Genomic DNA, 23,862 nt, shown 5'->3' on the forward strand with positions numbered 1-23,862 from the left:
TAAACAACCTACTTGTAAATAATCCAATGATCAAAAAGAAAGTCCCAAGAGGGGCACCTGGGTGGCTCAGTTGGTTAAGCATCTGCTTTTGGCTCAGGTCATGATCTCAGGATCCTAGGATTGAGCCTCATGTCAAGCTCTGCACTCAGTGGGGAGTCTGCTTGTTCCTCTCCCTCTGCCTCTCTCCTCTGCTCATGCTCTCTCTGCCTCCCTCTCAAATAAATACATAAACTCTTTTTAAAAAAGAAGGAAAATACAAAATATCAAAATACGTGGGATGCAGCTAAAGTAGTGATTAAAGAAAATGATCACATCAAATGTTTATATTAGGAAAGAAGAAAGGTCTCAATGTCAACAATCTCTACTTCTACCTTGAGAAGATACACGAACAGCAAAAATAAACACAAAGCAAGCAGAAGGAAAACATAATAAGAGCAGGAATTAGTGAAATTTATTTTTTAAAAAGACTTTATTTATTCATGAGAGACACAGAGAGGCAGAGACACAGGCAGAGGGAGGAGCAGGCTTCATGCAGGGAGCTGGATATGGGACTTGATCCTGGATCCTGAGGTCATGCCCTGAACCAAAAGCAGACACCCAATTGCTGAGCTACCCAGGCTTTCCAGGAATTAGTGAAATTTAGAGGTGCCTAGCTGGCTCAGTTGGTAGAATATACAACTCTTGATCTTGGAGTTGTGAGATTGAGGCCCATGCTAGGTGTAGAAATCACTTAAAAATAAAAAAATATTTTTTAAAAAAGAAATTCATGAAATTGAAAATAGAAAAAAATTAATGAAACCCAAAGTCAATTGTTTGAAATGATCAATAAAACTGATAAACCTCTAGCCATACTGACCCCCCAAAAATTTTAATTAAAAAAAAAGACGCCTGGCTGGCTCAGGTGGTAGAGCATATGACTGTTTTTTTTTTTAATAGCATGCAACTCTTGATCTCAGAATTGTGAGTTTGAGACTCCCATTGGATGTAGAGAGTACTTAAAGATAAAATCTTTTAAAAAAATTTTTAAAAAGAGAGACAACAAGAAATACCTATATCAGGAATAAAATAAAAATACCTATATCAGGATATCACTCAACTGCCCCCACAGACATTAAAAGGTGAGTAAGGAAATATGACAAATAATTCTACACATATAAATTCAACAATTTAGATAAAATGGACCAACACCTTGAAAGCCATAAGCTACTAAAACTCACCCAAGAAAAAGAAAGATGTAAATATCAAGTGCAGAACTATAAAGCTTTTAAGAAATAACATAGGAGAAAATCTTTTAATTACCCAGAGTTAGGCAAAATGTTCTTAGATATGATACCCAAAACATATTTTTAAAAGATTTTATTTATTTATTCATGAGAGACACACAGAGAGAGATGGAGACATAGGCAGAGGGAAAAGCAGGCTCCTCACAGGGAGCCTGATGCGGGACTCGATTCTTGGACCCCGGGATCACACCCTGAGCCAAAGCAGATGTTCAACCGCTGAGCCACCCAGGCATCCCAATGACACCCAAAATATGATACAAAAGAAAATGATGGTAAGTTGGACTTCATCTTAATTGCAACTTTTGCTTTGAAAAAGATGTTGGGACACCTGGGTGGCTCAGTGGTTGAGTGTCTGCCTTTGGCTCAGGTCCTGGGATCGAGTCCTGTATTGGGCTCCCCACAAGGAGCCTGCTTCTCCCTCTGCCTGTCTCTGCTTCTCTCTCTGTATCTCTTATGAATAAGTAGGTAAAATCTGAAAAAAATTTTTTGAGGTAAAAAAAAAGAAAAAGATGTCAAGAGGAGGAAAAGACAAGCTACAGAATGGGAGAGAATTGTTTGCAAATCCTATTAGCAAAGGACTTCTAACCAGAATTTGTAAAGAACACTCTTGGGGATCCCTGGGTGGCTCAGCAGTTTGGCACCTGCCTTCGGCCCAGGGCATGATCCTGGAGTCCCGGGATCGAGTCCCACATCGGGCTCCCTGCATGGAGCTTGCTTCTCCCTCTGCTTGTGTGTCTGCCCCTCTCTCTCTCTCTCTCTCTTTCTCTCTCTCTCTGTCTCTCTCATGAATAAATAAATAAAATCTTTAAAAAAAGGAGAATGCTCCAAACTCAACTGTAAGGAAATAAACAGCCCGATTTTGAAAAATGGCAGGAAGACTTACAGACACTTCATCAAAGAGGCTATAATGATGGCAAATAAGCACATGAAGAGATGTTCAACATCATTAGTCACTAGGGAAATACAAATTAAAACCATGACAAGGTATCTATTAGAATAAATAGAAGAACACCTACGCACTTAATAGAATGGGTAAAATAAAATAAAAACTGACAATACTAACTGCTGGCAAGGATGCAAAAAGCAGCCAGGATTCTCTTCCATTGCTGGTGAGAATGAAAAATGGTGTAGCTTCCCTGGAAAAGTTTGGCATTTTCTTGTAAATCTAAATATACACTTACCATATGACCTAGCAATCCCACTCCATTTCATTCCTAAAGAAGTTAAAACATGTTCACACAAAAGCCTGTACACAAATGTTTATAGCAACTCTGTTCATAATTGCCCCAAACTGGAAACTAGAATATCCTCAGATGGGCGAATGGATAAACAGACTATAAACACACAGTTAGAGGGACGCCTGGGTGGCTCAGCAGTTGAGCGTCTGCCTTGGGCTCAGGGCGTGATCCCGGGGTCCAGGATTGAGTCCCACATCAGGCTCCCTGCAGGGATCCTGCATCTCCCTCTGCCTGTGTCTCTGCCTCTCTCTCTCTCTGTGTGTCTCATGAATAAATAAATAAAATCTTTAAAAACAAAAACAACCCCACACAGAATACTACTCTGCAATAAAAAGGAATAAATTATGAATAACATGCAACAAACAGGGCAGCCCCGGTGGCGCAGCGGTTTAGCGCCGCCTGCAGCCCAGGGCGTGATCCTGGAGACCCTGGATTGCGTCCCACGTCGGGCTCTCTGTATGATGTCTGCTTCTCCCTCTGCCTGTGTCTCTGCCTCTCTCTGTCTCTGTCTCTATGAATAAATAAATAAAATTTAAAAAAAACATGCAACAAACAATATGAGTGAATCTCAAAGGCATTATGCTGAGTGAAATAGCTACTTTCATATATGATTTCATTATATGACATTCTTGAAACGGCAGAGTTACAGCAATGGAGAACAAATCAGTGGTTGTCAAGGGTTAGGATTAGAGGAAGGGTGTGACTACAAAGGAGCAGCAGGAGGGTGTTCAGGGTGATGGAACTGTTTTGATCCTGATGGCGGTACTTACACCAATCTGCGTGTGTTAACACAGAACTGTACACACACACATACACAGCAATTTTATTATATGTTTAAAAAATACAAGATTTAAAAAACAGATGTTCTGGGCTACTGGCATTCATCATTTTAAATATGATGTTATTACTGGAGTAAATTTTAATATGAATTAAAACTTTGAAAGGACTCCCATGGTGAATCTTTCTTTATAGCACATTGGTATCATTTGTGTCAATCTAGATTTTGAGTCCTAGCTCTTGCAGTGCTGCTAGGTAGCTAGCTGCCGGATGATGTTCAACAAGTCACCTCTGTTTCTTAAGCAATGACGCAAGGGAGTTTGGATATGTGTAATTGTTGCTAAGCTGCGTTGGAATCCTCTCTAACCTCGAGATTCTGCTTTAGTAAGTCTGGAGTGGTGATGCCCATCTACTGCCACATTTGGGAAGGTGCAGGGAAGGTGATCTGTGAGGTCTCTAACCCTAGAGATGTTATTTATATCATATACTGGGGTAGCTTAAACTAAGGGTCTATCTGAATTGGGAATCAGTGTCTGTCATTGCCTGGCATGTTCCCTGCCCCTGACACACACAAATCCAGGATATCTTAACTAAGCTCACCAGTAGTTTTCTAAGAACCTTGCCATCAAACCACTTCCCACCTCAGTGTGACCTTGACCTTTCCTAAGTGTATTTCTGCTTCTCCCTTTTAGAGACTCAATGCGATATCTAAGACCCTTTCCCACACCCTCTCTCTTATCCTCATTTCATGTGTCCCAATGTCCTAGGCCCGACCCTTCAGACACATGGTTGGCCTCTTGGCTGGAGAACACTTACGTCTTAGAGATGATTGTCCAGAACCTGCAAGCTCTCAGGTGGCAGGTGACAGCAGATGAAGAGGATGGGATGGATGCTGAGAAAAACTTGGGCCAGCACCCTATTCCTATGCAAAAAATACGGTCCTCAGGGAAGAAAAGAATCATAAAAGGCAGAAAAAGGGCAAGGAACTCTGAGTACTAACTTAGCTTGTCTCATCCCAGGGACAGTCTAGGGCTGAGAGGGAGAAGTACCACTTGCTTGTCCTGGTCTCCCTGGAGACCGTTTTTTATTTTATTTTATTTTATTTTATTTTATTTTATTTTATTTTATTTTATTTATTTTATTTTATTTTATTTTATTTATTTATTATTTTTTTTAGAGATTTTATTTATTCATGAGAGAGACAGAGAGGAAGGCAGAGACACAGGCAGAGGGAGAAGCAGGCTCCCCATGGGGAGCCCGATACGGGACTCGATCCCGGGACCCTGGGATCACAACCTGAGCTGAAGGCAGACGCTCAACCACTGAGCCACCCAGGTGCCCCTGGAGTTACCATTTAAGGGTGGACATTGAGGATAGGAGGCTCGGAGCTGTCGGCACTCTCTGCCCACCTTCCACAGCAGCTCTGCTGGCCTCCTGCATCCCGGGCCCCATACCATGCCAGCTCTGTGCCTTCCGTAGGCTCTCCCCAGGGACAGAGGCTAGTGGGGAGGCTGCTTAGGAGAACCATCTACCCTCCCCCCCTGCCCACAGTCCCCAGTTTTTTCTCTTGTCTCTTAGCATTTCCTTTTTTGAGATTTAAAAAAAATTTTTTTTAATTTATTTATGATAGTCACACAGAGAGAGAGAGAGAAAGAGAGAGACAGAGACATAGGCAGAGGGAGAAGCAGGATCCATGCACCGGGAGCCCGACGTGGGACTCGATCTCGGGTCTCCAGGATCGCGCCCTGGGCCAAAGGCAGGCGCCAAACCGCTGCGCCACCCAGGGATCCCCTCTCTTAGCATTTCCTATACCTAACTGTCCCCATTTTCACCTCCCCAGCTTCTAGCACAACCTTGCCTGGATCCACTGCTCCTATCTGAGGTCCCCGGTGATATCTAAGAGGTAGAGAGGTAGAGGCTACTTTTTTTTCTTATTCCTATCCCAACTGGAATGGTCTGGGAGAAGAGTCCTTGGTCCCTGCTGCTCCCTCAGCCCTCACAACGACCTGTGCCCAGGACTGGGAGCATCATGGCAGGGCAGATTTGTGGAGTATTTAAGTGGACTGGTTATATGTGGGTTGGGAGACTTGAATACTGGGTTTTTATTATGGATCAACTCCTGGTTCTCTGGGTAACCAGTTTGTGAGCTGGGTATTGGATTGCAGAATGGTGGAGAAAGGGGGCATCAGGTAAAGGGTGTTAGTAGGACCCAAGGCTCTTGGTTATCATAGGAAGGAAAACATTCCAAACTGCAAGCCGGGCTTGCAAGAGTGGCCCAAAACTCTGAACCAAACGTTTCTTACAAAACATTTGTTTCAACTTGTTAAGTCTCTAAAGCCGAGGCATGAAAAGTGTGAAAGATAATAACTGGTAGCTGGGAGAACAGAGGGCTGGAGGCCAGGATGATGATTTCCAAGTTATGTCTGGAAGTATTCTAGGACCCCTGAGGATGGACCCAGAGAGGAGGACCACCAGAGAACACTGAAGGAGCAAGACAATAATCAGGGAAAAATCAGTCATTTATATCTCATGTACTGTGTCACATGCTTTCTCTGTGCTCACGGATCTCTCGTCGTTCCAAAGTATGGACCCATGTTCCCACTGCCATCAGCGCCTAGAAAGTTCCATTTTATAAAATGGGAGACTGATGTTGAAAGATTAAGAATCTTTCCCAATCGTAGCTAAGTGGTGGAGCAGGTCTTGCTTATGGCAGGCTGTAGTCATCATTTCACTCCTCTGGGTAATTCAGTCTCCCACCAACTATCAGCCATGGGGGAAATAATGAGTCTGACATGTCCTCTGGACGTCAGGCCAAAGGCTTGAGGGGATGGCTATTGTGAATGAGGCCAGCCCAGTTGGAGAACTGACCAGACATAAAATGTCAGCTTTCTTCCTGAGAGTTCCTTTTCTGTCTCTATCCTCTGGCCCTCACCCTACTGACCTGGCAGACAGGTCAGTACATGCCAAGGGGCTGGTTCTTGAGCTCCTTACTCGGTGGCTGCCGCTAACTAATTGCCCACAACATCTCGCTGCTCACAACTAGTCACAGGCCCTAGGAAGGAGTGCTGGGTTGAAGGGTGGTCCTCACCCAAGAGCAGGGAGTAGGGGTGAGAATTAGTTCATGTGTCTGAAAGCCAGGACCTACATGGGAGATCTTATGCAACACTAGGGTGACTCACCTAGATTGAAATCAGGGCAACCCTTGCCCTGCTCTGGCCCCCACTCAGAGCCATACCCGCCAGTGTGGGCACTATGACTGAAATCCAGGTTGGCAGGTTCGGTGTGAACTGTAGCCTTAGATTTTATAGCTGGTAAGGCACTTCAAAGCTGAGGTCCAGGGAAGTGAATGACCTGCCCAAGACCACTTGGCTATAGTTGATGACAGAGCCAAGGACTAAACCTCTGGGCATCTTTTATACAAGTCTTGTGCTCTCTCTCCTGTGGGCTCCTCTGGAGATTGATGAAAGCTGCTTCCACTCCCAGAGGAAGGAAATATGAGTCTATTTGAACAGAGCTCAGGGGACACTTGAAACTGAGGGGAGCTGTGCTCAGAGTCCCATCATTTACAGTTCAACAACACAGGTGGAGATGAATTATCTATATAGGCACCCCACCCAACTCTACAAAAGTTCATGTTACGCCACTTCACATTTACAAAACACCAACGTTAATACCGGTTTTGGCCAACACAGAGAGATACAAAGAGATTTTTGCTTTTACGAGACAGGTGAAAATAGCTATCAGCATTTGTTTTGCAGGTTATAGAGGCGACACACACCGCAAGGGTGGCACCACCAAGCTCCTTCCCCCTGAGCTCTATGCAGCTTCTCTCCATCAAACCGAACTTTGGAACTGTCTGTGAGCTCTAGTTTGTGCATCCCTTAGCAAGATGGTTTCAGGAAAATCCAAGAGGTTCTATTTGGAGTCTGGGAACGCTTGAGAGCTTTTCCATGTAAGTTAATGGCAATTGGTTCACTTTCTGCCATTTCAGCTTATAAAAGATTTTGCAGGAATGCTCTGCTTTTGGAGAGAGGGAAACCTGTGCCTATTTGACTTCTGAGATTCCTGGATTCTCTTAGCCACTCGGTGGGTTCCCTTAACCCTGGTCATGCATCTTCACCAGGCCTATTTAACAAGATTTGGCACCTGCCCTAAAATAGAGTCAGCGCCTGGCTGTTAAACTCAACTTCATCTCTCTACTCATTCAGCAACTAGACAGATCTCTGGAATCTGTTCACAGAGGACATGGGAAAGATCCCCCCTTCCTTGAGAGGAGCCATTTTTGTGTATGTTATTTTTTAAGAAAGATCTACGTCCCACATGGGGCCTGACCTCACAACCCCAGGATTGAGGGTTGTGTGCTCTACTGACTGGGCCAGCCAGGCACCCGTTACTTTGTTTTTTGACTTCGATTTACCATAAACTACAAGGAACTGAAGATTTTCATAAAGAAGAAACCATCACCACTCTTTATAAGCATCTGCCATCATTAAATAAGTTCCCAGGAAGAATAGGGTGACCCCATTTGGCTGAGCCAGGTCAAGCAAGAGTGAACACCTTGAGAAATTTGAGCACCTCATGCCCTTCCAGTACCACTCCGGTTCCAGATTAGTTTTCTTCTCTGGTCTCCTTCCCTGGGCTCAAATTCTCAACCACTGAGGGTGGAAGAACATTGCTGAACTTGGGGTGCGTTCCCCTTGAAGGCCTGTGCCTTCCTGCTCAGTACAAGTGTTCCCACCCATAGTCCAGGGGAGACACTCACCCCAGGGGCAAGGGGCAACAAATTCCTCAGGTGCCTCTGAGATATGCCCTATATTCCCCCAGACGTGTGAGGTTGTAGCAAAAGCAGGGGAGACAGCCAGCAAGGCAGCTGCTAGTGTTTTCCCCCCCGCCAGCCTAGATGAGTGCTGCCACTGTTTCTCTTCTGCTGGGGCTCCGGCAGTCCCACTGTCGTTACCACGGAGGTACTGGGCTTGAGCTCAAGTTAGGAAGGCCACACATGGAGACAGAGGGAATGTAAGAAGGGGCCTGGGGGACAGCAGGCGAGGTGAAGCCGAACAGGGTAAAGATCAAAAGTAAAACAAGAATCCCACTTGGTCTTTTTTCCATTCTCCTTTATTCCATAAACACCTAGTTACAAGTTGCACGAATCAAAAAATAAAGGCAGAGAAGGGTGTGGGGAAGATTTCTGTGATGTGCAGGGGGTGGGTAGGGAGGAAGGGTGGGGAGCCAGTTCTCTCCCTCCACACAGCCCTGGATGAGGGCTATGGACCCTGCAGCAGGGGATCTGAGGTGGAGGTGGGCAAAGATCCAGGGTGGTTGAAGGATGGAGTAAGCCCCTAAACCCAGAGCTCACCCCCAAAGCCCCTCCAATGCATGGCAAGGGTAGAACGGGGCAGGTAAGGAGGTTCAAAGATGGAGCAGCAGAATGAAAAATCAAGTTAGCAGACACAGGAGGAATGGAGTCATCATGGTAGGGGATTAAAGAAGGAGTTAGCAGACACAGGAGAAATGGAGTCATCATGGTAGGGGATTAAAGAAGGAGAAAGTAGGTAAAGGGGGCAGTGAAAGGTCCTCCCTGAGACCCCCAGGGAGAGGTGGGGGCCAGCTTGCCTGTTAATTTAATATTAAACTGGGAGTGGGAGTTGGAAAGGAAAAAGTTATTTCAGGGGATGATTCTTCAGCCTCTCAGCCTGTACCTGGAAGAGGAAGAGAGAAGAGCACAAGTCAAAACAAAGACAAAGTATAAAAGCCGGGAGTTGGGTTTAATCCCCTGTTCCAGCGAGAGCATTCTTCCTTCCACACCAGTGAAAACTTGTACCACTAAAGGCAACACCTCCCTGCAGAGGAAGGTGCACAGGTCGGCTCCTCCACCCCCTTCCGTGCTCTACACCTTACAAGTCTCCCCCTTGGTACTTACAGGAGAGGCTGAAGGCCTAGGGCCCTCACCAGTCATAGCGGCGGGACTGTCGGGAGGGGGAATCCTCGGGGCCCTGGATAGCCAGGCGGGGTGGCCCCTCGGCCCTTCGTCCCCCACCACCTGAAGCCTCATGCCTCCGAAATTCCAGGGGGCGCTGCTGCCGGAATCGGGATGTCTCCCTCCGCCATTCATCATCGAATGCTGCGGCTTCACCTGAGGAGCACAGAGACCAGGCGTGACACTTACTAAAGGCCCAGGCTGGCTTCTGGAATCAAGTGCCAAGAGTGAGTCATGGCCTTCTTAGGTGAAGAAACAGGGCAAAGGCTGAAAGTGTTATGTTGTGGGGGGGATATGTTGAGGGGGAGCAGCATAAAGAAAAATTTCTTTTCTCCCTAATTCAGGGTTCAATATGGTTCTGCTAGCTGAGAGCCCATAGCTATCCTAATATGGAAGCCACCAACAAGCCCAAGGCAGGGCTACTGAAGAAGGAAATCAGGAAGGGGATATTATTAAGTTAAGGAGCATAGTCCCATGTACACATTTATCAAGTATTTGATAAATATTTGTTGACTTGGGAAAAAAAAGGGGGGAGGAGAAAGGAAAGAACTGACCCTGCCAGCATCTGACTTAGCCCCTGAAGATGACAAGGCTCAAGCGAGGTAAGAAGTGCCCCCCCCCCGATAACTTTGCCAAGAAATATCTACAGAGGTAGGGAACAAAAGTTTTTATCTCCTAGGCTCGCAGGAACTGGACCAGTGGCTACTGGTCCAGAGATCAGAAGGGTGATGCGCAGGAAGGAGGCTCACTCTCATCCAGGTTGATATAATCCTGCCGCTCCTCCTGGTCCCCCGTGCGGTGGTTTCGGGAGCGCTGGAGGATGTGAGCCCGGTCTCGGATGTGGTGCCCAATGGACATCTGCTCTAGCCCACTGTCTGAGTCCCGCACGGTCCTCCGAGTCTCCCGGATCTGGGATGGGGGAGAACACAGCCCTCAGCCACCCCTTCCGAAGCCCTGGCCACACCACGCCAGGACAGCAAACCACCCCCAGCCCAGTCCTGAGAAAGGAAGGCAGGGCTGCTGCCTGCAGCCTTCCGAGCTGCCTTCTCTGGGAGGTGAGAAGCTGCCCAACTCACCCCGCCTGGTGCCGAGCGCATCTCTGATGTCTCCTGGTAGACCTTGGGGGCGCCATCACCCGTATTGGAGTAGGAGATGACAGTGGAGGATGAAAAGGTCTGGCAATTGCCTCCTGCTGTCATATGTTCCTGAGGAGGAAAAGGTACCACAGGACTGAATGGTCCCTCTGGAGAAGGGATCCCACACTTCAGCTGCCTGTTCTTGTCCCTGTCTTTCTCACAGAACGGGGGAGCCAAGAAAATGTCAGGACTCATCAGTAACCCCCAAATTCCTTGGAGCCCAATAATAAATAAGACGGAGCCTTAATTGCACACTTCATGAGACTGCTGCTGCTGCTTCATACTCAGGCATGAGAGCAGATAAGGGAACCCAGTGCTCTCCGGGCTCCATGACTTTATCTAGCTCCAGCCCTTCCTTCACCAGCACACTCTTCCCTGTTCCTGCCTCAAAGGACTCAAGGTGTTGCCAGCTATCACCGAGAACAAGAGTACAAAAGCATATGGGGCAAGAGCCTCACCATGTTCCCAATCATGTCATTCATCATTCCAAACATGTCCATGAAGCCACCCGACTGCAGCAAAGAGATGGAAAACAGAGTCAGGAAGGCACAGTCAGAACTCAGATTATCTTTAGGTACCCGCTAGACAGACACGTGGCTACACATTTCCCTTTCTCTTCTTCACATGGAGCCACTGCTCTGTCTCTTCCTCAGCACACCAGAACAGGGGGTGTTCCCCTTCACATCTCCCTCCCTGCACATGCTGCCTTCCTCCTCAGTCTCTACAGCTTCTCTGATCCAATCTGCTTTCTCCCAACTGTCCTATTTCCTCCTATCTTTAGGAAGCACACCCAAGTAAATAGATTCTAACCCATAAAAGGGTTGGGCATAAAACCATAAAAACAGCAACAGCAAACTTCTAAAAGCCATCTTGGTTGGCTCTTCGACTCCATCTCCATCCTCAGAACAACAAACTTTGCTAGACAATTACATTTTCCTAATAGGTGTGGCTCTTAGAATGGAGGAATCAGTAAGTTAGCATCTTTAACCCACAGGACTCAGCACACAACAGACCCAGAGCTTTATGAACACTATAAAAAGATTTTAGGGTTACCCATAAGGCTGTTCCAGAGAGCCACATTTGGAAATAACATCTAAGGATAGAGAGAGTGTGTCTGAGAATGGAAGGACACGAGGACATTAGGACTCACCATTCCCAGCATCCCAAAGGGGGAGACAGCCCCAGCCTACAGGAAAACATAAAGAACAAATTAAAGACCACGTCCTATCTCACTACAGTCCCAAACCAAATGCATGGTCTCAGCTTTTTTTTTTTTCTTCCATCCTCCTCTCAAAAGGGGATCACAAAGCCCTTTTGCCAGACCCCTTCCCCAACTCCTAAAAATGATCATTCCACTTGCTAAGTTGGCTGAAGTGCAAGAGAAATCAAGGACTTTATTAGCCACCCTTCAGCATTTCCTTGGGTGTTGGGTATGTCTCGGCATCATTACCTGCATCCTACGGCTGGCAGGCCTGGCCCCGGGCATGTTGCCATCTGTGATGCTGAGGAAGGGGCTGTATCCAAAGCCACCTGACAACATTCGGTTCATATGCTGACGGTGAATAGCAAAGGGGTCCCTGTGGAAGTGAGTATACAGTGTAGATGGCAGAAGGGACAGTCTACACCTTCCTCCCCCACAAAAAAGAAAAGTCCAAGGGAGAAGGTGGCACAGATGCCTATTTCCTCCCCTAAGCTGGAGCTGAAGCAGAGTATCCAGCTAGTTCCAACCAATGCCAACAACGGGAACCCAGATGTCTGTCTGAACTACTTAGAGACCCGAAGTGGAGTAGGATGAGCGCTCTAGAACAGGAGGGGGAGGGAATACTCACATCAGGAACATGGGATCCTCCGGCTCCACGTCCCTCATGAAGCGGAACATCCTGATTTTAGCTCCAGGGGGCTCCACACTGTAAAGATGTGGAGGCTCAGATACTCGGAGGCAGCCAGGCTTTTGCACACCCGGCTCAGTGTAGGGACTCTCAGAACACTGTCCCTTGCAAATGCTGTAACCGACCCCCACAAACTCCAGTGAGCCCCTTCTCCAGGCGGCGATGGACACCACCCTCAAGGGAGATTAGGGCTCTTCAAACCTCTCGAGGAGGGCTGTGGAAAATTTTTCCCAGCCTCGCAGTTTTCTGCCTCCCCCACTCAGCCATCCTCTCCCCGAAGCCCCGGCCAGAAGCACACCCCCTTCCCCCGACGCCACCGTTTCGGATGCGAATCTCGAGGGCCGGCCCTCGCCCCAGCAATGACCCCGGCCACCTCGCCCCCTCCTCACCCCCAGCCGCAGCCAGGCCTCCCCCCGGCGGGCCTCACTAGCCCCACCGCTGCCCCCGGCCCCCGCCTCCCCCCGGCGAGCAGGAGCGGCAGGCCCGGCCCCCTCCCCTCCCCGCCTCCCAGGCTCCCAGACCCCGCAGCCCGCGGGCCCGCTCCTGCCGCGGCTGCCCGCGCCGCTCGAGCCTCACCGGTCCCCGATCCGGGCTCAGCGGCCCATCCGGCCGGTCTCGCCTCTCTGTGCGCTGCAGGATCGGGGGTTGCGGCCCGGGACGCGGGATTGGTCCGGGCTGGCTCTCCTCGGCCTCCCGCGCCGCCTCCTCCCACGGCTGCCACCTCCGTACCCCCCCGCGGCCCACGGAGCCCGAACCGCGGCCAGGCCCGGGCGGAAGTGACGTCACGATGGGCCGGCCCGCCCCGGGGCCGGGCCCGCGGAGCTCCGCCCACCGGCGAGCGAGGGGCTGGGGCTGGGGCTGGGGCTGGGGCGGCTCCGGCGGCGGGGTCCTCCGGGGGCGAGGGGAGGGGGGCCTCATCCCCAGCTGGACTCGGGCCCTGTGGCCAGGAGGAGGCGCCCCGCGGGGCTGCGGGGGAAGAGCGGGGCGCCCCGCCTCGTGAGGCTCGGGGCGGGACGGGGCGGTGCGGCACGTTCCCTCCGGGGAAGGAAGAGCCCGGGGGGCAGGCGCCCGGGGGGAGGGGCGGGCTCCCCGTGGGCGACGGCGTGGGGCGGACCCTGGGGGGAATATTAAGCGGATTTTCTCCCCCAGCGGCGTTCGGCCCGAGAGGGAGGCAGGGCAGCCGCCTCGCGGGGGAGGCGCCGGGGCCAGTCCCGTCGGGAGGAGGCGAGTTCCAAGCAGGGGCGGGGCCCTCGGACTGACGTCGCAGGGGAGGTGGCCGTTCGGCCCCCGTCTGGCTCCGGCTTCCAGAACTCCGGCGGGGCGGGAGAGAATCCGGGGTGGGCGGGCCGGCCGCCAGGTGGCGCTCCTCGGCCGGTCTGGAACGGCGGGGCTTCGGGAGCTGCGGTTGGCCGGGCTCCCGGACCCTCGGCTGCTCCGTGCGCTGGGTCGGTCTGGGCAAAGGTTGTCGTTCTGAAATCATTTCGTGGAATGCCAGTCTCTCCCCTTTCTTTTCTCTCACTGCTGTGTTCTCAAGAGCTCCCAGTCCCGCTCTGATCTTTCTTGCCTCTAGTCAGGTAGGTAGGTCGAGGGTCTAAAGTTTGGGAGAAGGAAGGGGTGGAGAGCTCCAGTAACCAGGATCACCCAGGGGCGGAGCTGGAATCAGACCCAGAAGGCCAGGGCCAAAGACTGAAACTTTGACATACTAAATGTCTTGCATAAAATCTGGCCCAACTGGAGAGAAGGGCCCTCCCCCAGGGTGTCAGGAGAATTTGGACGGTCTACGATGGACTTTAAACCAGACTCATCCAAACTCTAGCTCTCCCTGGTTCTTTACTCTGGCTGCTAGCCATGTTAGCGCTCTGTGGAGCCCAACAATGCCAAAGACTTGTTCCCAGTACTTCCCTAGGGGTGAAGGAGGAGGGGGGTCCCAGGTGACTCAGGAAAAGGTACCCGGAGCAGGGCTTCTCAGGTTTCTTTGGACACGATCATTATTAGTGAGGGAAAAACAATAGTGGAGACAGAGGGGAACAGTGATAATTTAGAAGCTGCCAGGCTGGCAAAACCAAAGAAATATAAAGACAGGATAAAAGAAAATTTGCTTTTCATTGATATTTCTGGGGGAAGAGACTTAGTCAAGTCTTTTAAATTTATTCTCCAGATCCTTTTCCTCTGGACATTCCACTCTGCATCTGCCCCTTTTCCTTTTGCCTCTAAGGCAGTTGACATGTGATCAGGTTTTCTCTCAGAGTTCTGTGGCCCAGACTCAACTAAGTGTGATTCCTCACCTTCCAGCTTCTTCCTTCTCATTCCATTATGTCCAACCTTCACCAAATTGGGTAGGAGATAAAACTCAGCTTCTGGCCTCCTCCTTTTTTCTTTTTCCATTACCTGGTGCTGTCTACCTACTGCTTTTAGGGACCTAGAAACCTTTATTTTATTTTATTTTTTTAGAGATTTTATTTATTATTTATTCATGATAGACAGAGAGAGAGAGAGAGAGAGAGGCAGAGACACAGGCAGAGGGAGAAGCAGGCTCCATGCAGGGAGCCCGATGCAGGACTCAATTCTGGGTCTCCAGGATCACGCCCTCCGCTGAAGGCACCGCTAAATCGCTGAGCCATCTGGGCTGCCCCCTAGAAGCCTTTCTTCTCTTCCTTGGAAAACCAAAGAATCCGATACCAGTCATATTTACCTTTGCCTGATTTTAAATCAGCGTATTACCTCTTCTAGGAGAATTTACAAATTACAGCTTAGCTTCTAACTAGAAGGGAAAGCTCCAAACCTGGGCTTTGTCTGAGGTTAGAAAGAAATTCTTGACTGGGTGGGGATGAAGAAGGAAGTGCAAGAGCTCATTTTCAGAGTCCCCAGAGACATAGCACAAAGTCAACCATCCACTCCAAAAATGGAAGGAATATAATTTTACGAGTAACCTTTATGTCCCTCACAACCAGAGTTTGTGTCTGTCTCCTTTCTCTCTTGCCTTCCTTCCCTTCCATTTCCTGTCTCTCTCTCCCTTTCTTCCTTCTTTCCTTCCTTGTCCAGTGAACTCTGAAGAACAAAAATTTCTCAGTCACTGGAGTGTCCTGTATATGATAAGATGTAGGATGGCGAGTGAGCCCTGCCAGGAGTGAGGTTTAACACAAGGAGGATAGAATTTGGGGAAGGAAGAGGAACAATGTGTTTCTTACATGTTCACTGCTCTATCTGATGGAGCCAAAGTCAAAAAGTCCTTGTGAGAGTAGAGCTGGGCCAGAAGATGAACCCTCTTTATTTTTTTTTTTTATAAATTTATTTTTTATTGGTGTTCAATTTGCCAACATACAGAATAACACCCAGTGCTAATCCCGTCAAGTGCCCACCTCAGTGCCCACCACCCATTCACCCCCACCCCCCGCCCACCTCCCCTTCCACCACCCCTAGTTCGTTTCCCAGAGTTAGGAGTCTTTCATGTTCTGTCTCCCTTTCTGATATTTCCACTCATTTTTTCTCCTTTCCCCTTTATTCCCTTTCACTATTATTTATATTCCCCAAATGAATGAGACCATATAATGTTTGTCTGTTTGTCCTTCTCTGATTGACTTATTTCACTCAGCATAATACCCTCCAGTTCCATCCACGTTGAAGCAAATGGTGGGTATTTTTTCGTTTCTAATGGCTGAGTAATATTCCATTGTATACGTAGACCACATCTTCTTTATTCATCTTTCGATGGACACTGAAGCTCCTTCCACAGTTTGGCTATTGTGGACATTGCTGTTATAAACATCGGGGTGCAGGTGAGATGAACCCTCTTTAGATGTGAGGTCACACATTTACGGCATTCCCAGGATAGTTGGGTATTGGAACAGCGTGAAGAAGGGGCAAAATGATGTGTGAGTTAGGGGAGACTGGATTTCCTGCCTGAGCCAAAGTGAATGGGTGTGACTGAGTGTATGTGTGTATGTAAATGAGCATAGGTATAGGGGAAGAGAGGAAAAGCCTGAAAATTAGTGCTAAGGTGCCCTTAGAGTGAGTTTTACTGTGGACACCAGGTAAGTAAGATTAAAAAGTGACTTGAAGGGCACCTGGGTGGCTCAGTGGTTGAGATGCTGCCTTCGGCTCAGGTCATGATCCTGGGGTCTTGGGATCCAGTTCCACATAGAGCTCCCCGCAGGGACCCTGCTTCTCCCTCTGCCGATGTCTCTTTCTCTCTGTGTCTTTCATGAATAAATAAATAAAATCTAAAAAAAGTGACTTGAGGATTTTTAAAAATCAACTTTTCAGCTTGTTTTCATATCCATATCCACTCAACAAATATTTATTGAATGCCTACTATGTGTCAGGTAATAATCCTGGCTCTGGAGATACAGTAGTGACAGAAAAATAAAGCAAGGTAGAAAGAGGAATAGAGTAATAGGTAAATAGTTGAGAAGTGGTGATTGCTTTTTAGGGTGATGAGGGAAGTTGTCACTGATAAGATGACATTGAAGAAGAGAACTAATATGCTCAGGAAAGCTAAGGTGAGAGCATTCTGGGTAAGAAAACAATAAGTACAAAGGCCCTGAGGCAGAAGTATGTTTAGTGTGTTCAATGTGCCTAAACTGATGTGAATGAAAGGAAGAGCAGTAATAAGAGACAAAGTCACAAAGAAGGAAGCCAGATCACGTGGGACTTTGTAAGACCAACAAAAGGATCATTCTGGCCATTGGATGAAGAATAGACGATAGGGAGGACAACAGCAGAAACAAAGATCTATTGGCATGCTGTTGCCATAGCCCAGGTGAGACCCTGTGGCACCTTGCTTTTATTTTTTTTAATATTTCATTTCGGGATGCCTCCGTGGCGCAGCGGTTGAGCATGTGCCTTCAGCTCAGGACGTGATCCTGGGGTCCTGGGATTGAGTCCTGCATTGGGCTCCCCACAGGGAGCCTGCTTATCCCTCTGCCTCTGTCTCTGCCTCTCTCTGTGTCTCTCATGAGTAAATAACATCTTAAAAAAAAAAAAGATTTTATTTCATGAGAGACACAAAGAGAGATGTAGAGACAGAGGAAGAGGGAGAAGCAGGCTCCCTGTGGGGAGCCCAATGCAGGACTCAATCAATCCCAGGACCCCAGGATCATGTCCTGAGGCACATGCTCAACCGCTGAGCCACCCAGGTGCCCCCTCTGGTGCCTTAAAGTAGATTGGAAACAGCAGAGGAGAGACGCCTGGGTGGCTCAGCAGTTGGGCCTCTGCCTTTGGCCCAAGGTGTGATCCTGGAGTCCCAGAATCCAGTCCTGCATCCGGCTCCTTGCAGAGAGCCTGCTTCTCCCTCTGCCTATGTCTCTGCCTCTCTCTGTATCTCTTGTGAATAAGTAAATTAAAAATCTTAAAAAAAAAAAAAAAAGCAGCAGAAGAGGAGTGGTCAGATTGTAGATATATTTTGAAGATAGAACTAACAGAATGCGCTGATGGATGGATGCAGTGTGAGGAAGAAGAGTCAAGAAGGACTCTGAGATTTTTTGATCTGGGCAACTGAAATAAGAAAGAAAGGACCATTCTTCTTGCCACACTGTACTGAGAACATACAAGTACGGGTTTGAGAATATATCGAAATTGTGTCTAGCTGTAAGATAGATGTGGCTACACAGGATAACTGACTCAGACAGTCTTAGCTTTAGCAGTTACCTACCTCAAGTAGGAGGAGATGTAGAAATAAGTGAATTCCATGCGCAGTTTGATCACATTATAGTAGTTGTTAGACCACCTTGAGTGGATATGCTAATGTGAGTAGTCTGCATTAGAATGGGAAGTTTTAAGTTTTAAGAACTTCTTATTGTCTGATCTTTTCAAGAAAACATCCAGAAAGAGGCAGAACACATTGTGTAGAACATGGACGTTAAGGATCAAAGTTTGTGCTACCTGTGTGACAGACCTGGGATCCAGCCCCACATTGGGCTCCCTGCTCAGCAGGAGAGTCTGCTTTTCCCTTTCCCTCTGCCCCTGCTCATGTGCTCGCTTTCTCTCTCTCTAATAAATAAATATTTTTTTTAAATAAATAAAATCTTAAACGTTTTATGTAGAGAAATGACAATAGCCTATTTATATTTTATTTACTTTATTTTTATTTTTTAGTTTATTTGTATTTTAGGAAGAAAGTCAGCTTACGCATTTCTGGAAACATTTTTGAGCTTCTACAATATACCAGGTAGAGAGATAAGTGCTGAAGATACAAAAATTCTTTTTTTTTTTAATTAAAAAAAATTATTCATGAGAGACACACAGAGAGAGGCAGAGGCAGAGGCAGAGGCGGAGGGAGAAGTAGGCTCCCTGTGGGGATCCTGATGCAGGACTCAATCCCAGGACCCCAAGATCACCACCTGAGCTGAAGGCAGATGCTCAACTGCTGAGCCACCCAGGTGTTCCGATACAAAATTTTTTTTTTATTTGTTGTTTGTTTGTTTGTTTGTTTATGATAGTCACACACACAGAGAAAGAGAGGCAGAGACACAGGCAGAGGGAGAAGCAGGCTCCATGCACCGGGAGCCCGACGTGGGATTCAATCCCGGGTCTCCAGGATCGCGCCCTGGGCCAAAGGCAGGCGCCAAACCGCTGCGCCACCCAGGGATCCCCCAACACAAAAATTCTTAAATCATGGGTGAAAACTGTCATGAAGGGACGCCTGAGTGGCTCAGTTGGTTGAGGGCCTGCCTTTATGTCAGGTCATGATCCCCGGGCCCTGGGATCACATCCCACATCTGGCTCTCTGCTCAGTGAGGGGTCTGCTTCTCCTTTTCCCTCTGTCCCTCCTCCTGCTTGTGTTCTGTTTCTCAAATAAAATCAAAAAAGAAAAGGAAATAAGAAAGAAAGCCCTCATGAATTTAGTTTAAAGTCAGCAAGTGAAGTTGACCCCTGGAGCAGAGACAGGGCTTGAGTTTGGAGAGAAGGGGAACACTCAAGGAATCTTTAGAAAGTCAAATGTGGAGGAGCTGGGGAAGGAAAGAAAAGGTGGTCTTGGATGACCCCCTGGCAGGAATGAATGGGTGGAGGACAGTACCATTTCCTGAACTAGGAAAGTGAGAGAATCTCATCTGGGTCATGTGGGGTTTGAGGAGCCCCAGGGGATCCAGGGATTGATGACCAGCAGGGAAGGAGTCCCAGGCCTAGAGATAGAGGTTTGAGAGTATTGGTGTTGGAGGTTTCTCCTGGCAATGGCGCTGAAAACCAGGCAATCCATGTGGAAGAGGGTCTGTGAAAGGGAGAGTGTGAAAAGTAAGGACAGGACCTTGGAGACTGGAGTCACTGGGAAGGGTTCAGGCAACATGGTCATTGCCTTCTCTTGGTTACTGCAGGCTTTTACCCTCTGGGCAAAATGAGTATCTAGCTGTCACTCCTGGTAGCCTCTCCTGTAGACTTTACATTTCTACTTTCAGTTCTCTGCCTCAGCCACAGAGTCTGTTTAACTTTGAAAACCCTTAACAGAGTCGCACCTATGGTACAGTACTGGACAACACTGGCCCAGGTGACCTTCACAGCAGCCAGAGTTGCTCTTGCCATTCTACCTGCAGAACACGGGGGATGGGGCAGCCCGGGTGGCTCAGTGGTTTAGCGCTGCCTTCAGCCCAGGGCCTGATCCTGGAGACCCGGGATCGAGTCCCACGTCTGGAGCCTGCTGCTTCTCCCTCTGCCTGTGTCTCTGCCTCTCTCTCTGTGTGTCTCTCATGAATGAATAAATAAAATCCAAAAAAAAAAAAAAAAAAAAAGAACAAGGGGGATGGAGAAAGGTAAGAATGCGGAAAAAGAAGAGACAGTTTATGGTGAGGTCTAAAGCGGTGCTGTCCAATATGGTGGCCAGTAGCCACATGTAGCTATTTAAATTTATTTATTTTTTTGTAGCTATTTAAATTTAATTAAACTTGAATAACATTAAAAAATGCAGTTCCTTAGCCACATTTCAAGTGTTCAGTAACCACACGTGGCCAATGGCCTCTGTACGAAAAGTGTGGATATAGAATATTTCTATCATCACAATAAATGCTATTGGAGAGAGCCAGAAAACATCTATAAATGTGATCTTCCTTCCAGACTTTTCTGAAGGCCTGTGAAGGCTTTCTGAAGAGTGCACATGGAGGAGAAATTGAAAGGGGGGCAGTAGAGGGTTGGGCAGTGGCAGCTATGCTTCATCTAAAAGTGAAGGAGGTCAGGAAGAGGGCATGGAGAATTATAAAGCCAATCAGCAAATCTGGAGGAGATGTAGGATGGCAAAACCAATTCTTTTCGTTGGGGAGAAGATTCATGGGGAAGTAGGCAAGCCATACGTATGACGACGTCTGGTTGTGATGATGATAGCATAAAAGACAGTGGCCACCAGGACATCATTAGTTAGAAGATCCCAAGTCAGAGAGACAAGCAAGTGTTTTCCTGGCCTACTCAAAGAAAGAAGGTTGAGAGGGCACTGAGAATGAGTCCACCATGGTGTGTCAGAGGTAGGAAGTCAATGATTTATTGAGCTCTTCTTCTTTGGTGCCTGGCATCTTGCTAGGTATTAGGCATAAGAGGAGACAATCAGTAAGGGTGGAGGAACCAAGGGACGCTGTTGGGAGTTGGGAACAATGGATAAGGATTTGCGAAATCAGGAGAGATCTTGGAGGCTTTCTAGAAAAGTGTATGGTGGAGACAGTGTGCTGTCTGCCTGGTGGAAAGAGTGCTAGATACATGTCCCTTTTCAGGCTGTACTTTGAGCTGTCTCCATCTATTCCTTAAGGGCAGGGATCATCTCTTTTTCAGCTATGTCTCTGTAACATAGCACTGTGTCTGACACAAGGAAGAGCTCCCTGTTTGTTGAAGTCCAAGAGTTCAAGCTTGGTAAAGGGGCAAAAAGAAAGCTTAGCATGAAAAAAAGCTCACCTCTACTTAAAAGTGCATGGAATGTGGTGACGATGGGTACAATGTGACCCCTGATGGATGTGTTATGAAGAGGCTTTCTTAAGGAACATTCCTGCAGGCAACCAACTCAAACAGGATCAAACTTGGGTGGGTTTAGACCTCTCTCTAGGGGTCCCTCAGCTCTTAAGTCCACTGACTTGAGTTTTGAAAAGATTAAAAAAGAAAAAAAAAAAGGAAAAATGAGGAATAGAAAATAAGTTATACTGGAAGTGGAACGGGGCTACAAAAGTACAGTGAGGAGCAGGGAGGTTCAACTTTCAGGCTTCTGCTGTCCCATGGCTTCAGGGATCACTAGGCCTTCCTTAGCACTTATCAGATAAATAGGCAAGCTGCAAAAGCTCCTCCGGAAGCTGGAGATAAATAAGAATTCACTTAAGATGAGATGGCAGTAATTAGAATTGAACACCTTCCACACGGGAGTGAAGGAAATTTCTAGGAGGTCAGGCCAGAAGCCACGGTTTCCCTTGGGGGCTCATGCCTCCTTTGTTCTCACCTGGCTTCCTTTTCCCCACCTCCAGAAAATGTGTAAGAAGCACCAGCTTTCCCCATTCAACTACTGGGAGAAATTCTCAGTTGGACTGAGGAGCAAAGGAACTCTAGGAACAGGCAAGCCTCTACAAGGTCTCAGAAGCAGTTCTCTGTAAAGGAATTAAAAAAACAAAAACAAAAACAAAAAACGAGCTGGCATCATGTAACCCCACTGGCCCCAGAGGCCCAGAGACACCCTCAAGAGTATGGGGTTAGGCTTTCAGCATCCCACTTGCTTCAAATTCATCCCAAGTTCCACTTCTAGCTTCTTTCTCAGGAAGCCAAGACTTCAGGAGACCCGGTCTGCTGTCCAGTCAGGCGGGAAAGGAGAAGAGATGCTTCTCTCATGGAGGAAGGGAATTAGATCCAAGCCTTCTGTTTCCTGGATCTTTTTCCTGTGGTCTCCGGGGACCCTGGTGTCCAAACTCTTAGATTCTCAAGGCACTCCCTTGGGCCTTGGGGCAGGATTCCCATTCTCTGCCTCTCCATCTCCCTGGAATTTTCCACTGCAGCTGCCTCCGCTCCCAGACACCCCTCCCTGGGCAAAATTCCCGGCTCCCTCCGCCTCCCCTTCCTAATCACACCTCATTCCCACCCCCAGCCCGGAGGCTCAGCCCACAGCCCGGCCCCTCTCCCCACACTGACCCTGGTGGTCCCAGTTAGGGAAATGGGAGGCCAGGCCTTATACAAGGGTAACTGGGAGGGTCCCAGCCTCTCTCCAGGGCGGGGAGAAAGCACAGTGGACCGGCTTGTCCCCTGTGGGGCTGGATTGGGGGGAGTGGCCCTCCTCAAATCCCCATATAAGGCAGGGCAAGTAGTTAGACTCCTGGATTGGCTGATTCAAATGAGCATTCCACCTGGCAACAGGCTTTCTATTGGCTCTCGGGAAAAATAGGAGGAAGGTGGATGGAGGTTGTCCGTGGCGGTGATTGGAGGGGGGAAGGGAGTGGAGGTGACCGGAGTGGGGGGCGGTTACCAGGGCAACAGGGTAAGAGCCCAGCAGGGTGTCCGAGACGGCAGGCGGGGCTCGGAGGTAGAGTAGGGGAAGAGGAAAGGAGGGTGGGAGGGAGAGGAAAGAGACTGACAGGAGGGAGCCAGACAGGGAGACGGGGGGGGGGGGGGGGGGGGGGGGCGGGTAAAGGAGAGGGGAGAGGGAGAGAAATGAAGCAGGAGAGTACGGAGATGGAAAGGGTCAGAGATTGCTAAAGACATCACGGAGTGAGTCAGAGAAACATTGAGATAGAGATGGAAAGATTTCAGAGAAAGATGTTCAGAGTCCAGCTAGGAGAAACCTGGGTGGGGCTCCAAGATTTTTGAGGAGATGGAGACTGAGAAACTGATGGGAAGAGTCAGAAAGAGAAATTGGGATGTGTGCACACCATAGGGCCAAAAGAGGGTATTTTTAAGCACTCAGATACCAAATGATGATGATTGATCAGTGTCTTTCTTATTAAGAAAATGAAAATGATAAAAAGGATGATAGGGCGCCTGGGTGGCTCGGTGGTTGAGCATGATCCTGGGGTCCTGGGATGGAGTCCCACATCAGGCTTCCTGTAGAGAGCCTGCTTCTCCCTCTGCCTATGTCTGCCTCTCTCCGTCTCTCTCATGAATAAATAAATAAATAAAAAATTTTAAGGACAGTGATATACAAATATGGGAGTGCACACACACCAAAGATATCTTTTTCCAAACCCCAGTCTTCCACTCCCATCCACCTTCCTGTTAATACACCCAGCTCCTGAAACCCCTAAACTTCTCAAGATGATGCACAGATAACTGAGGATGAGTGGGACGGAGTGAGGTTGGAACTCCAGACCTGAACCCCTTGCAAAGGAGGCAGATAGAATCCAGAAAGGCTGGGGAAGATGGCAGCAGAGGAAAGAGAAAAGCAAAGGGAGGGAAAATGTAGAAGATCAGTCAGGAACCTGAAGAGGAGTTGGGGGAAACCAGTGAAAGGTACAGGGCCAGGTGACAGACTCGGAGGACAGAGGAAGTTGGTATGGGAGAAGGGAGAACGAGGTCAGAGATGGAAGGGAGAAGAGACAACAGATGAACAAGAGATGTAAGGGACAAATGGTTGTGACAGAGGGGTCTGGGTACAGATGAATGAGCAGGTATGAGGAGAAAAAG

At 48.3% G+C, this 23,862-nt stretch overlaps 1 protein-coding gene across 1 annotated transcript; it reads right to left on the reverse strand.

The window, feature by feature from the left end:
* Positions 1-8,395: 8,395 nt before the first annotated feature.
* Positions 8,396-13,017, reverse strand: MLF2 (myeloid leukemia factor 2). The gene is made up of 9 exons (XM_041736885.1): positions 12,877-13,017; positions 12,241-12,318; positions 11,862-11,988; positions 11,562-11,597; positions 10,870-10,923; positions 10,352-10,480; positions 10,025-10,184; positions 9,219-9,431; positions 8,396-8,997 (listed from the first exon to the last, which is right to left on the reverse strand). The coding sequence occupies exons 2-8, from the start codon at positions 12,288-12,290 to the stop codon at positions 9,244-9,246; spliced, it is 744 nt and encodes a 247-aa protein (XP_041592819.1). The 5' UTR covers positions 12,291-12,318; positions 12,877-13,017; the 3' UTR covers positions 8,396-8,997; positions 9,219-9,243.
* Positions 13,018-23,862: the final 10,845 nt, after the last annotated feature.

Source organism: Vulpes lagopus, chromosome 21 (assembly GCF_018345385.1).
Source record: "Vulpes lagopus strain Blue_001 chromosome 21, ASM1834538v1, whole genome shotgun sequence".
Taxonomy (NCBI): Eukaryota; Metazoa; Chordata; class Mammalia; order Carnivora; family Canidae; genus Vulpes; species Vulpes lagopus.

Bases quoted from the DNA above. Each gene is read 5' to 3' on its own strand.
- MLF2 (XM_041736885.1), bottom strand. From the start codon at position 12,290: ATGTTCCGCTTCATGAGGGACGTGGAGCCGGAGGATCCCATGTTCCTG. The intron at 10,924-11,561 runs GTGAGTCCTAAT...TCTTTGCTGCAG, and splicing joins CCTTTGGGATGCTGGGAATG to TCGGGTGGCTTCATGGACAT. The intron at 9,432-10,024 runs GTGAGCCTCCTT...TGTGCTCCTCAG, and splicing joins TTATATCAACCTGGATGAGA to GTGAAGCCGCAGCATTCGAT.